Source organism: Papilio polytes, unplaced genomic scaffold, assembly GCF_000836215.1.
Source record: "Papilio polytes unplaced genomic scaffold, Ppol_1.0 DF821511.1, whole genome shotgun sequence".
Lineage (NCBI taxonomy): Eukaryota > Metazoa > Arthropoda > Insecta > Lepidoptera > Papilionidae > Papilio > Papilio polytes.
The window spans coordinates 3,162,458-3,174,724 of NW_013527693.1; the positions used below are offsets into that span (position 1 = coordinate 3,162,458).

General features: G+C 34.1%; 1 protein-coding gene across 1 annotated transcript in view; it reads right to left on the reverse strand.

Moving 5' to 3' along the window:
• The window catches only part of LOC106108450 (fibrosin-1-like protein), a 57,195-nt gene that overhangs the window by 3,689 nt on the left and 41,239 nt on the right, over positions 1-12,267 (reverse strand). Inside the window, exons 6-7 of the mRNA XM_013289615.1 lie at positions 286-345; positions 4-79 (exon numbers count right to left, since the gene is read on the reverse strand). Of these exons, the coding sequence (XP_013145069.1) occupies positions 4-79; positions 286-345 (136 nt within the window). The remainder of the gene's footprint in view (positions 1-3; positions 80-285; positions 346-12,267) is intronic.

A 12,267-nucleotide genomic window follows, 5' to 3' on the forward strand; every position in this document is an offset into this window, starting at 1 on the left:
CACGCGCCACCAGTTCATTCTTCCCTCCCGCACCCGCGCCCGCGCCCGTCATCCGGAACAGAGAGCCGGCGTCCGATGCCTGAAAATTTGTTTTACACTTTAAGACTAGTGTATACTATGTCTACTACTATTATTCACCTTGAACTTTGACAATAGTACTAAATAAGTCAAATCAAAATTGTAAATCATCAATCAAATGATAAATATTTTATGGTTTGGTAAAGTTAGGTCAGTTGTTTGTTTTCTTTATTACAATTTAAGTATTACATGTAAAACAATACTTACATCATCCATTGATACATCGTGATATCTTGGTGAAGCATTTCTACTGTTTTCTGGACTCGCCTGCAACGAAGAAAAAAAAGAAATAAATATCGAGGTAACAAATACAGGGGCTATTTATTTTCAATGTGGATTTAATATGCATGAAAGAAAACGTAAGCATATGTCTTGAATAATATGGGCGCATAGAGCGGGCTGATTAATATACGGCGGCGGGTTGCATAAATGCAATATTGCGGCACGAGCGCGCCTTTGATCAGATAACTGGTGCACTCGCGCCGGCCGGCAGCTGCGCGCCCACATGCCGCAACCATTATTACGGCTCCTATTATTAGCTGAATGTCAATTCATTAGAAGCGTAAGAGTCTATTAGTTTATTTATTATAAGGCAAATAAGCAATTTATTGAGATTCAAACTATTCAAAATAATATTATCAGTAGTTATTAATAGGTCTTTTATTTACAAAATGAACTGTTTTTTATTCCGGTGTCTCATAGGAATATCTTTATAATTCAAAATACTTTCAAACTTCGTTAGCTTTAACGTTAATAAAGTTGTAAAAAAAAGTACAAAGTTTGAAACACCAATAAACGATAATATTTTAAAATTCAATACAAACAACGATTTTAATTTATAAAAACTCCTTAGATATCGTTGATAAAGTTTTTGCAGTGCAAAATATTATACCACTTAGAAACAAACTGAGCCGCAATAAATAGCTAGCGTGTATGTTCGAGTTACGCTTTAGAAAATTGCATGAAAAAAAAAACATGAAATAAATCTGTCGAGTAGGGAGGATTTATTATATTTATTACAACCAATTCGTATTTAAGACGTAAACGAAAGTAATTGAGCTATATTTATGACTACAAATAGCTCAATAAAACTAGTTGAATAACCGACTCGTTTACGGTTGTAGCAATTTAGTCTTCGAATCTACAAACTCAATCTAAAAGAAATTGATAAATGGAAGCGGAATTTTTGTTAAATGTACGTACGTAGTCATATAGGACTAACAATATTTCATCTAGTCTATAATTAAAATGAAGTAAACAAGAACGTTTACGTTTATCAACATTACTACTGCTTGTCGAACAATAATTATTTACTTCCTTCGATTTAATTATAACACGTATATGCACCTTGATAATTGTTGAGTAATGTTAACAATCTGCTATTACTGTCTAGCTATTGGCGTTTAAAGTTCTTTTAATTATTGCTAGAGAACTTTATAATTAACACTAATAAGAGATTCCATATTTGAATTAGTATCTTGAATTAGAACCTTTGAAAACTAAGCTAAGTTATTTTGGACTCTTATAATATTTCAACACTGCGATTATTTTATAGCAGACACTAGACTCAAATAATGCTATCAAGGGCAATAAAGATGCGGTATTACAAAGCAATCCAGCCGACGATCATCGAAAACACCCGAGTGAGTAGCAATTGAAGCACTAAGGAACACGCTCAAAGGCAAGTGGCAAGAAGAGGCAGTGAGTCGATCGGCCGTAAGGGGGCAAATCGTTTCGGGAGCGTTCCGGCAATTGAATGTTTAGTGTTATCCGGCGAGGGTGGGTCGTGGCTCCGGCAGCGTCGCAACAATGGACTGATAAATCAAGTATGTAGCGCGCGTGCGGCCGAGCGCCGCGCCTCGCCTCCGCCCAGACGCGTGCACAAAGGACGCCGACTAGCCGCTGTCACCATTCCTAGTGCACTTTTGGTGTTTTAATTCGCGTTTAGACATGCGCTTTTGTCGTGCCGACTTTGCGTTGAAAAACTTTTATTCCCGTCATGTTTGCCGTACGTGTCATCCGGTAAGGCAGATCTATCAAACATACCGTCATCAGCGCTTCTATATTGAATATTTCAATGAAAAAGTGTTTTGTCACCAAGTTCTTAGTCCTTAATGTATACAAGCAATTTCAGTACTACAATGGTAAAAAACTAAGAGTAGTAAACAGCTTACAAATACGAGAATCGATGAATTATTGAACATTTACACTTTTTAAATTCAAAAACGCAAACCAGTGACAGCAAGATTAAAAACGAACAGCTGGTATTAGCATCATATGTATTATGAATGCGTTTTGTTAGGGGGACACTGTCCAGCAAATACAGTTTTATACATCTTAATGTATGTTAAATTCGGAATAAATGTTTTCAATTTGCAATTTTATAGACAACGAGGCAGTTTATTCAGAAAAAAAAATGATTTGTTTTCATGAGATGTGAAACACAATAGCGCCGCCGCCAGCTGTTTATTCAGTGTCGGCGGCACGTTCATCGCGCTCCGGCACCGCGCTACTGTATTCATCCGAAATTTATATACGCTATGTAAATTACAAATACATAAAAATATGTATATTTAATCATTGACATAAATAAATGGGCGATTTATAAATTTCAGTAAGATTTTTAGCTTATCTGATCTTAACTAATTATCATATGAAAATATCTAAGATTTGTTCTGGATATGAATGGCAGAACATCAAATTGTTCTGTACTTAAATAATAGAAAAAAGAAGCATTTTATCATGAATTTTACACGTGAATCCACCTGTTTACACGTATTTTTAACCTGGTTTCAATGTTTGCTTAAGTTTAACAAACAATACGCTATTACGTCGCGTGCAGCGAGCTCCGGTGAGCAAAGCGGCTTGCAGCGCGTACGACGACCTAATCGCGGTTATATCACGTATAATGAGCTAATGCTAACAACATTAAAGCGTTCGTCTAACGCTCGACATCGCTCGTAGCTCAGCTGCCTGTATACATTTACGCTAATACGACCGTGCCCCAATTACCTGTCGTAATCTGGATGAGAAAAGATTAAACTATTAATCCAATCGTTTTTTAACGTGTATAAGATGGAAAGTAATGTTCAGCTATTGTCACAAGCCCACGCATCAAAATTAGCGAAAGAATTTGCAATACATTGTAACAGCAGTCTGATGAAATATGCGTTGGAAAATGCCGTGGCTTGTTTTCTAATGTATGAGCCGGTGGGCGCGGCGTGAAACGATGCTATAATTACTTGTAACCGAGGTGTCTTCGTGAAGAACCGGCGCAGAACGTTGGCCGCGTGTCAAAACGACTTTTACATTTGAAAAAGATAATCGGTGAGATATTAGCACGGTGAGTGATGTCGTGTCGGCGAGCAATAATAGTTTCGTCGTCCGAGCCCACCTCCGAGCAAAAACACGAGGCGAGTTTAAATAAACCGGCAATAAAAATAAACGACCCCATTAGTCAGCGATGTCAAAATAAAACTCAGCGTATTAACTCGCTTGGACTATTGATCAAGATTTTGTGTTAAGATATCATGTTCGAAAAATTGAATTAAGTTTTGATTAATGGTCTAACTGCTGAGAATACATATTTATATCTTATTAATATTAAAGGCGGCATGGTAGCCGTCGGAAGAACTAACGATATAATGGCTAGTGAATTAAATTGATTGCGTTTATTAGACTAACATATTTTCATTTAAATTCTAGGCAATTTTAAATCTGCACTATTTTTCAGTCAGTAATCGTGACTAATAGCGCGGTGAAACATCGATGTAGAGTAGATAATTATCTGTTTGAATTTGGAATAAAGTATAGACCAGTTAACATTTTTGCTTATACTAAAAAAAAAGATTATACGCATTCAACACAAGAATTTTAACTGTGAATTGTATTTAACAGGTGCAATATTAATTGGGTAAATATTTTTGAGTAACATTTATTTTGTTACTATACGTCTCATAATTAAAGTTGCATTTTAATATATGTATCGCCATTAATTGATATCCCTATACTTTTATAAATATAGATTCGTTGTCAGCTAATAAAAATGCGAACGGTTTATTCGAGAGTTGAAAATAGTATGACAGACATTAAAGTGCAAAATAGAATATTTAAATGAAGAACAGATCTTGGAATAAAGTCGACACTCGCGTGCTCTTCTCCGTTCCCATTGTTGCGAATCGGGGAGAGCCGGAAAAAATGGCACGATAGCTTTTCGCCCCTCATTCGAAATTCTAATACTTTCACAAACTTTTAATAGGATAGGACTTAAAATTCAAGGAGAATTCAGAGTCGGGTAAAGTTGAGGTAGCGTTAAGCGATCATAGCTCCTGCCGACTGGATGATACGGTGAGTTTTTCTATTAGCTTTTTTCGAATAAGTCAGTTTGCTTTTGAACTGTTGTAACTGTACGAAAAGTGTATAACTTTTTTATGCAATTCGGACATCAAACGATTGCAGAGTTAATTTCGACGTCTACATTAATTCCTGGAAAAAAAATCTATAACATTTGTGAAATAAGCCGCAAATACAAGTTACTGTAATGAATTACAGACACGGATAGAATAAGGTTTAACGTATTTTTTATTATTACTAAGGTTTCTATTCTAAATGAATAGCTGACTGTAAGGGTTATCAAGGAAAGTTAAAAATAATAGAAATCAATTTGAAACTTGAGGTTAATCTTATAATGCATGGTGAATAAAAATGTTTTTAATGAGTACAATAACATTCTTCTAAATAAAATAAAACATAACATAAATCTTACAAAAGCCCTTACATCTAATAAAACGATATTGATATCGACAAAAGAATAACAAAGGCAAAGGTAAAGACGTTCTACGACCCTTGAGCGCGCACTCAAGAGAAGGCTATGAATAATTCAAATCGTATGAAGTTTACTGTATTACAATTTAATATTATTTTTCCTCAGTATTACTGAGTGTATTACCTTTTTATTTAATTCATTTATTAATTGAAATCCTTATCGAACACTTTAATTTATTCTTATTGTTTCATAATGTATTATATCTAATTTTATAAATGGTATGAAATTCTATCTTATTGTGCGTTTGTTTCGCAGTCTATTATGAAACAGGCAACACAGATAAATAATTTACAAGGATACACAAATATGTGTGAGCTTGTGACAGACGTGTGTAAAAAATACAAAGTGTCCACTATGAATATTTAGCGCGAGAATTGTTTGTTCGTGACCTGAATTTAGTGCCGCATACAAAATTTTCTACGTTGCGATGGTTCGCGCATTGTCAAGAGGTTAGGGTGTCCAGCAAATTATAGAATAATAGGACATGCGATGTAAAGAAACAAAACTTATATTAAATTTTGTTTAGCACTAACTAAGTCATTACGAGAAACAGGAATGCTGAACTAATTATTAATGATTCGGGATTTTTATAAGTTATTTAATAATTATTACGGGATTTTTCATATTAGTAATAAAGGTAAAAACAGACGATGAAAATATTAAACATTTTAACTTATCTAACTTTTAAGTTAATAACTTAATTACCTCCGACATATTCTGCCCATAAATTCGGCGTTTAAAAAATCAACAAGAATTAATTATCTATAACCATTTATTTAAAAAAAAAAACTGCAAAAACTTAATAGCGATGTTTTATGTATCCAATTAACAAAAGTCATAAAAAGAAACATCTTATGATAATCTATATATAGCCTTAATAAATATTCATAAAACGGAATAAATTATTGTTAGCAGTGGTGTGTGGCTTTGCAATTTATTTTGGTCAAATAATCAAAAAACGAAATAGCGATGCTACAACATTTTGTTAGATAAATTTACATTTTGCTGCGTTTAAAGGAGTTAATGAAGGTTTTATCTATTCGCATACGTTGCTACGAGCATCCGTGCATAAAATGTTTGGCACACAAGGATGCTTCAAGTCATCTACTTAAATCGACTTCGGTTTTTAAGACATTTAAGTTTATGCATTTAGAAACAATAAACACGTAAATTGCTGGCCTTTGTTTCCCATGGGGAAATCTATTTGTGCCACTTTGCACAGTTCAAACTAAGTAGTTTTCTAAGTGTTTGAGAATTTCTGAACCGAATGTCCAGTTGCTACAAATAAATTGACGCTTTTCCGGTCACATCCTTGTGTTGACCTCACTGCATTGCAAATCTAACTAGGGTAGTTTGCACGTGACTTGTAAGTTGTAACGTAGTACTTTGAATATGTTATGGTGAATTCCGGGAACAATAAAACTTCGTATTTATAAAGCTTACCTAGAATCTCTATCTTTTTTTTACCTTTTTTGTATCCATTTACCGCGAATATAAAATTAATAAACATAATATTTTAACATAATTAAATTGAAGGAAGTTATCTTTAATTTTTTTGTGATGGAATATGGCGTGAGAGAATACAATATATTAGCATTTTATTAAATGAATAATATGCAAATTAATTTTATAAATTAAATATATATGGACATTTTTTTATATAAAAATGAATGGATTTATCTGTCACATACGAAGCTCGATGCATTAGTTTACTGCTGACCTTTAAATTTAAATATATTTATTAGAAACAAGAAATAATATCAATAAAATATTGGATAATAATGCTAATGTTTTAGATCATAAAGATTGCATTATCGTAATTAATTTTGCGTTATATTTAGATTAACAAACTTTACAACCTTGTTTATTGAGCATTTCGAATCGCTTGATATCTTTTTATGGCGAAGTTGTATTAATATTTATGACATTTATGCAATACCTATGGGGCTGACTATGATCAGATTTATCCGCGTACAAGCTACCAGAACAATATTCTGAACGTTACCAATGGTGATACTATTGTAATTACCTTGCATATTGCGCGAAAAGAACAACAACGTTATTACCGTTATCATTACAGAATTATTCAACCGTGCCGACATAAACACAGTCGCAAATATAATTTTTGTCGTTATTTTATATAAAGGGATAAATTTAAACTTTCCATTATACATACAAGTCAATAATATTTTTCGCGAGAATTGACGTAGGTAAAAATTATATGCAAATATATTAATATATTGTAAACATAATTATCAGGAAGCCTTGGCAACGCAAAATGCTATGACAATTTATAATTAAAATTGTGAGGCATTAAGTGTAATGACGTAAATAAGTATACATAAATGAGCACATGCACATGAACATTTGACCGCAATAGCGGCTTAGGCGAGGTGCATAGCGCGCATTGTTCCTGCCGTTCCGTGACACCGACCAATAACACTCCCATTCATTTTTCAATGTTACTTTGAACTATTAAATCGGAATGTCGCCTGTGTTATTACACTTCATTTATTTTTTCATGTTTCCAATTGCTAGAGTTTGTAGAATGCTTTTATTAAGATGTGTATTTTATTTAGTACCAGAAAGCAGAACAAAGTTTTAATCGTATAATAACTTAATTGCTTGTCGATTTAGTAAAACATACTCAGTAGTGTCTGGCTACCTGTTTAATGGGTCAACAAGTAATAACATTAAAACGGCATTATACCTACGCTATCTTGATTTAAGATACCAATTAATATTATAATATGTATATTGTTTTTATATGTATAGTGTTTTTGTTTTCTTAAATGAAAGTGTAAAATTTTCACTTAGTAAATAGTGTCACACTTGACGTTAGGCGGCAAATGAGTATTATACCTCGTTTGTCGTTTCATTTTTCGGCGGTGAAGGTTGAGACTTTTCTTTTTCCGTTTTGGAAACGGCAGATACAGTTTTTTCGGTCTTATTGTTTGTCACCGCTCCGATGCTTTCAGTCTTGTGCTTGCCAGTTTTTTTCTTGCTTTCTTTCTTGCTACTTTCAGCATTGCTTTTAGGGTGATCTTTGATCCTCACTATGGTAACTTTTAGGACTAATTAACAAACTCGGAAACACTAGGCACTAAGCATAGACTCAAACACTGTCACAACATGCGATTGCAGGCTCGGTACATCCTTATGACAGATTCACTTTGACATTCTTCAGAAACAATAGTAACACAATTACAAATTCACTGTAAACAAACACAAAAATCCGAATAGAAGGTCACTGCAATCCTTGAGGCACTGTAATCCAGAGAATTGCACCCGGGACGCCGCGCGCCGATGGAGAAATTAAAAATAACGAATAGATCGAGTGACGAGCGGAGACAAAGGAGAGTTGTTGTGACACAGCGAAGCGTGATGTCGCGGCGGCGACCGGGGCGGGAGTGCGGCGGTCGTCGCCCTGCCGTGTGCCCCTCCCCCTCGCCGCGCACGCGCCCCGCCGCCGCCCGCCCTACGGCTCGGTGAATACCGGCCGTGATACGCGCGACACATGTAAACGGATTTCGGGAGCCGATACGCGAATACGCATTGAAAAGCTTTCATGACATTATTGAGAGCAACTTAGTATCGACAGCATTCAGTATTGCTCGTTTATTGATGTGATATGTAGCAAATTACACTTAAAGGATTTACGTCGCTCGCGCGCAATTTTCTTTTAGGAAAGGAGTTAATCGTATTTGATTATTTACATTTATAGAACACTATCTTAATTTCTTTAAACACAAAGATTTACCTATACTATTATGACGATGTATTTTTTTTGTATGTATTGAAATAACTCAAAAACTACTAAGCCGATTTTAAAAATTCTTTTACCGATAGCAATTTATTTGTAACATCTTACTTACATTATAAATGCGAAAGTTTTGTTGGATGGATGTTTGTTAGAGTTTGTAGCCTAAACTGCTAAACGGATCTCGATGAAATTTGGCTTAGTCTAATATAATACAAAGGCTCATCAGTTTTGTTTTTTTTTTAATTCCACGCAGACGTAGTTGCGGTCGGAAGCTCGTGTGCTATATTTCTTTCATTTCACGCGGGCGAAGTCGCTTGCAACAGCTAGTTAAAATAAACAGATTGCCAAATTATGCTTTCTTTCAGAAAATATAATCTAAGATGGTTTAACGTCGATAACGAAATTAACTTAACTTGTATTTGTAAAAGTTATTTCGTCGTCTCCTGTTAGTCAATTACTTCAAGTTTCGTAGTGAAGTTCTCGCATGTTGAGCAAGACTGGGAAGCCAAGCAAATTGTTTCCAACAACGGTAAGTATTAGGACAACTCGAAGCAATACTCGTACTTTAAAACACGAGTACTATTATTGGGATTACTTTGAAAGTATTTCCAAATAGGTAGAGCGAAAAATATTGCTCAAACTTTTACTTTGACCTATTAATATCATATACTGTTTATTTTGATTTCTGTATCTGGAAGGTCAATATTTTCTTTCTATATCTCGTTTTGAAGGGAGCTTTTTTTTTAGCTGATTTCAAGGCTACTATGTTGAAAAAATAATCCGGAATGATGTATTTGGTATTAAAAAACGTAGATCGCAGTCCCTAATTTCATGGGGAAGCTGAAACAGCAAGGGAGCGATATTTCATTCATTTAAAATAAACGTCAGCTTTTTTAGGTTAACAAGCTATAGAACTTATAGATATTTCTATTTGATATTTACAAGGGGTTAAACCGTCTTGTCTTCCTTACTTAGTTATTTATTTGGTTTGCGTCAAAATCATTCTAGACAATGATAATGAAATTATACAACGTTAACAGGAACGTGAGAATGCAGTTCCAAATGATCACGACAAATAATTTTAATGCACATAATAAGATATAATTAAAATAACAATGGAACAATTAAATATGACATTCAACTAAAATTATGGGAAATTAAAAAGATGAGGTAATTTTAAACATCTGCAAGGTGTGGATTAACATTGTAAGGCAAAAGCAATTTAATACAATGTAAAGACTATTTTCCTGTCTATTATAGTCGATTAAAAATCACAGTAAAAACATGATTATACTATTTATTACTTAGTTATTTAATAATATAGCATGTACTACTGAATAAATGATAGGATAATAATTGTCTTTATGTTATTATAAATAATCGTTCAAGTTATACAACAGTAACTAAAGTCACATACATACGTATATTTTTCGTAAGAAACTTTGGTAATTAACGGTTTATCAATTGTAGTTCAAATCTCATAGTTACTCTCTAGATAATAAGCATTGATTTCATTTTCAGTTGTGTCTATTTTTGAAGTAGATACCTATTCTATTTTCGTATATTTGTATTTTTTTAGATACGAAGATAAAATGCAAATGTACGAATCAGCAGAACTGGTATAATTTAAATACAATTGATGCAGATTAAAAAAAATACCAACAATTGAAGCATCTATCAGGTGAGGAAAACATTGATATGTATCATGTTTTCTATTTCATGCTAACTGAACCCAAATGTCGAGATAATGTCAAAACACAATGAAAAGAATTAAAAGTTAGCAAATGTGCCAAATATTTTTGTTATTTGGAATATTCAGGACACATAAAATTACTCTGACATTCCCTGATGATCCTATCAGTATTACCAAAATCTTTCCGTGGTTCAGAATTGTAAGTGTTTTATTTAGTCGATGTAAGAAGTTGTAAACATAAATCCATAAACGATGTCTAGTCGTAGTTGCACATCGTCGCGATGGTGTGTTCAGAGGCGGCTTGGCGCGGGATTACTTCCGGCATTGATTACGCAGATTGAAAACGCCTCGCTTCCCTCGCCGGCGCGTTAATGATGCAATAAAACGTCGCTTATCGATTTAGCCGACAGTTAAGAACGTTCCGAGGCACAACAATTTATTATTAAAACATTGTTGATTGCGCCAACAAAAATAAATGTCCCTCGTGCATTTTATCGGCTCAGTGTAGATAGTAGCGTAATTATAATTACTATTTATGTTATGCGTGTCGATTAGCTTTCAAGCAAGCGTCAACCTTTATGTTCATGATTTGACTCCGACGATTACGTTATTTTAATCGTATTTCCTAAAAAATGCATTGATATTTACGAATATAGTAATGGAGAAAAGACGAATGAATAGGAATGAAAATTTGCAAGAATGGAAAGAGTTATTATTGTTTCTGTATATTAAATTAGTAATATGTCTAAAAGTAAAAATAGTAAACATAATCAATAACACAACAGTAGTTAAAGTCCCGAAGTCGGTATAGCGTATAGAAAATGAATAAATACCTAAACTACATTGTTTTCCAAATAAATTGTTTAGTGTTTACTGCTTTCAAATTAGTGTCGGAACATTGTCGATTTAGCATCGGCTGTCCCCCGGCCGATGTTATCGTGCCGGCATGATTTGTTAACCGCCGGCTTGTGGAGTGACAAAAGTAATTAACACTTACGATACACTCGAGTGTTGGTTTACGGCGGCCGACCCTCGGGGCCGCCAGATCCTAATGACGGAGGGAAATCTCGTCAAAATTCAACGCGATTTTACTGGTCATTGAATTTTCGTTCGTTTTTGACAAATTTATTTTAATGCGATAGATTTAATTCTATTACTTGTCACTTTAATAAAAAAGTTTATTTGGTACACAAAATATAAATTACATTAAAACAACAACAACGCACCGAAACGGTCGTCAATCAGCAACGCAAGGCGAAACGAAGAACACGCAAAACGTTTTGTAAATTTTTTTAACCTTCTTAATAAAATTTTAATAATTGTGTATTGAAATCTCTTACAATGAAAAGGATACCTAGTCGACAAAATGTATTCATTCATTTTTCATTTCAGTTTAACAGAAAAACAATCAACGTTTAATAATAAAAAGAAATGAATTCAATTAATAACACGGCATAAATGCAAAAGTCGAGTTAAAATAAAGTTATGAATACACAGAGGCACTTGTATAAATTGTGACCGACAGCAAACAGGGGCGGAATATGAAAAGGGAGATGATATTGGGGAATCACATAACGATCGGCGGATTTATTTCGAACCTCATTCAATTTGCGGTGAGCGTATTGCTGAATTGTTTTCCAACTCGTATTATGGTGTAAACCTCAATTTGTGATAAATTCACGTTTCAATTGATTTATTTAACGCAGTGGTAGTTTAAAGGCCGCTTGTTTTGCGAATAAATAATTGGTGTGGAGGTGAAACGTTGGTTCATAGAAAGGGTGTGTCGAATATTTGAAAGTGACAAAATGTACGAGGACATGCGCGAGGCGTCAACGAGTCGATAATACACAAAACATATTAATGACATCGTGACTGGAGGCCGCACCGCCGCCGTGTGAATAGTAATAA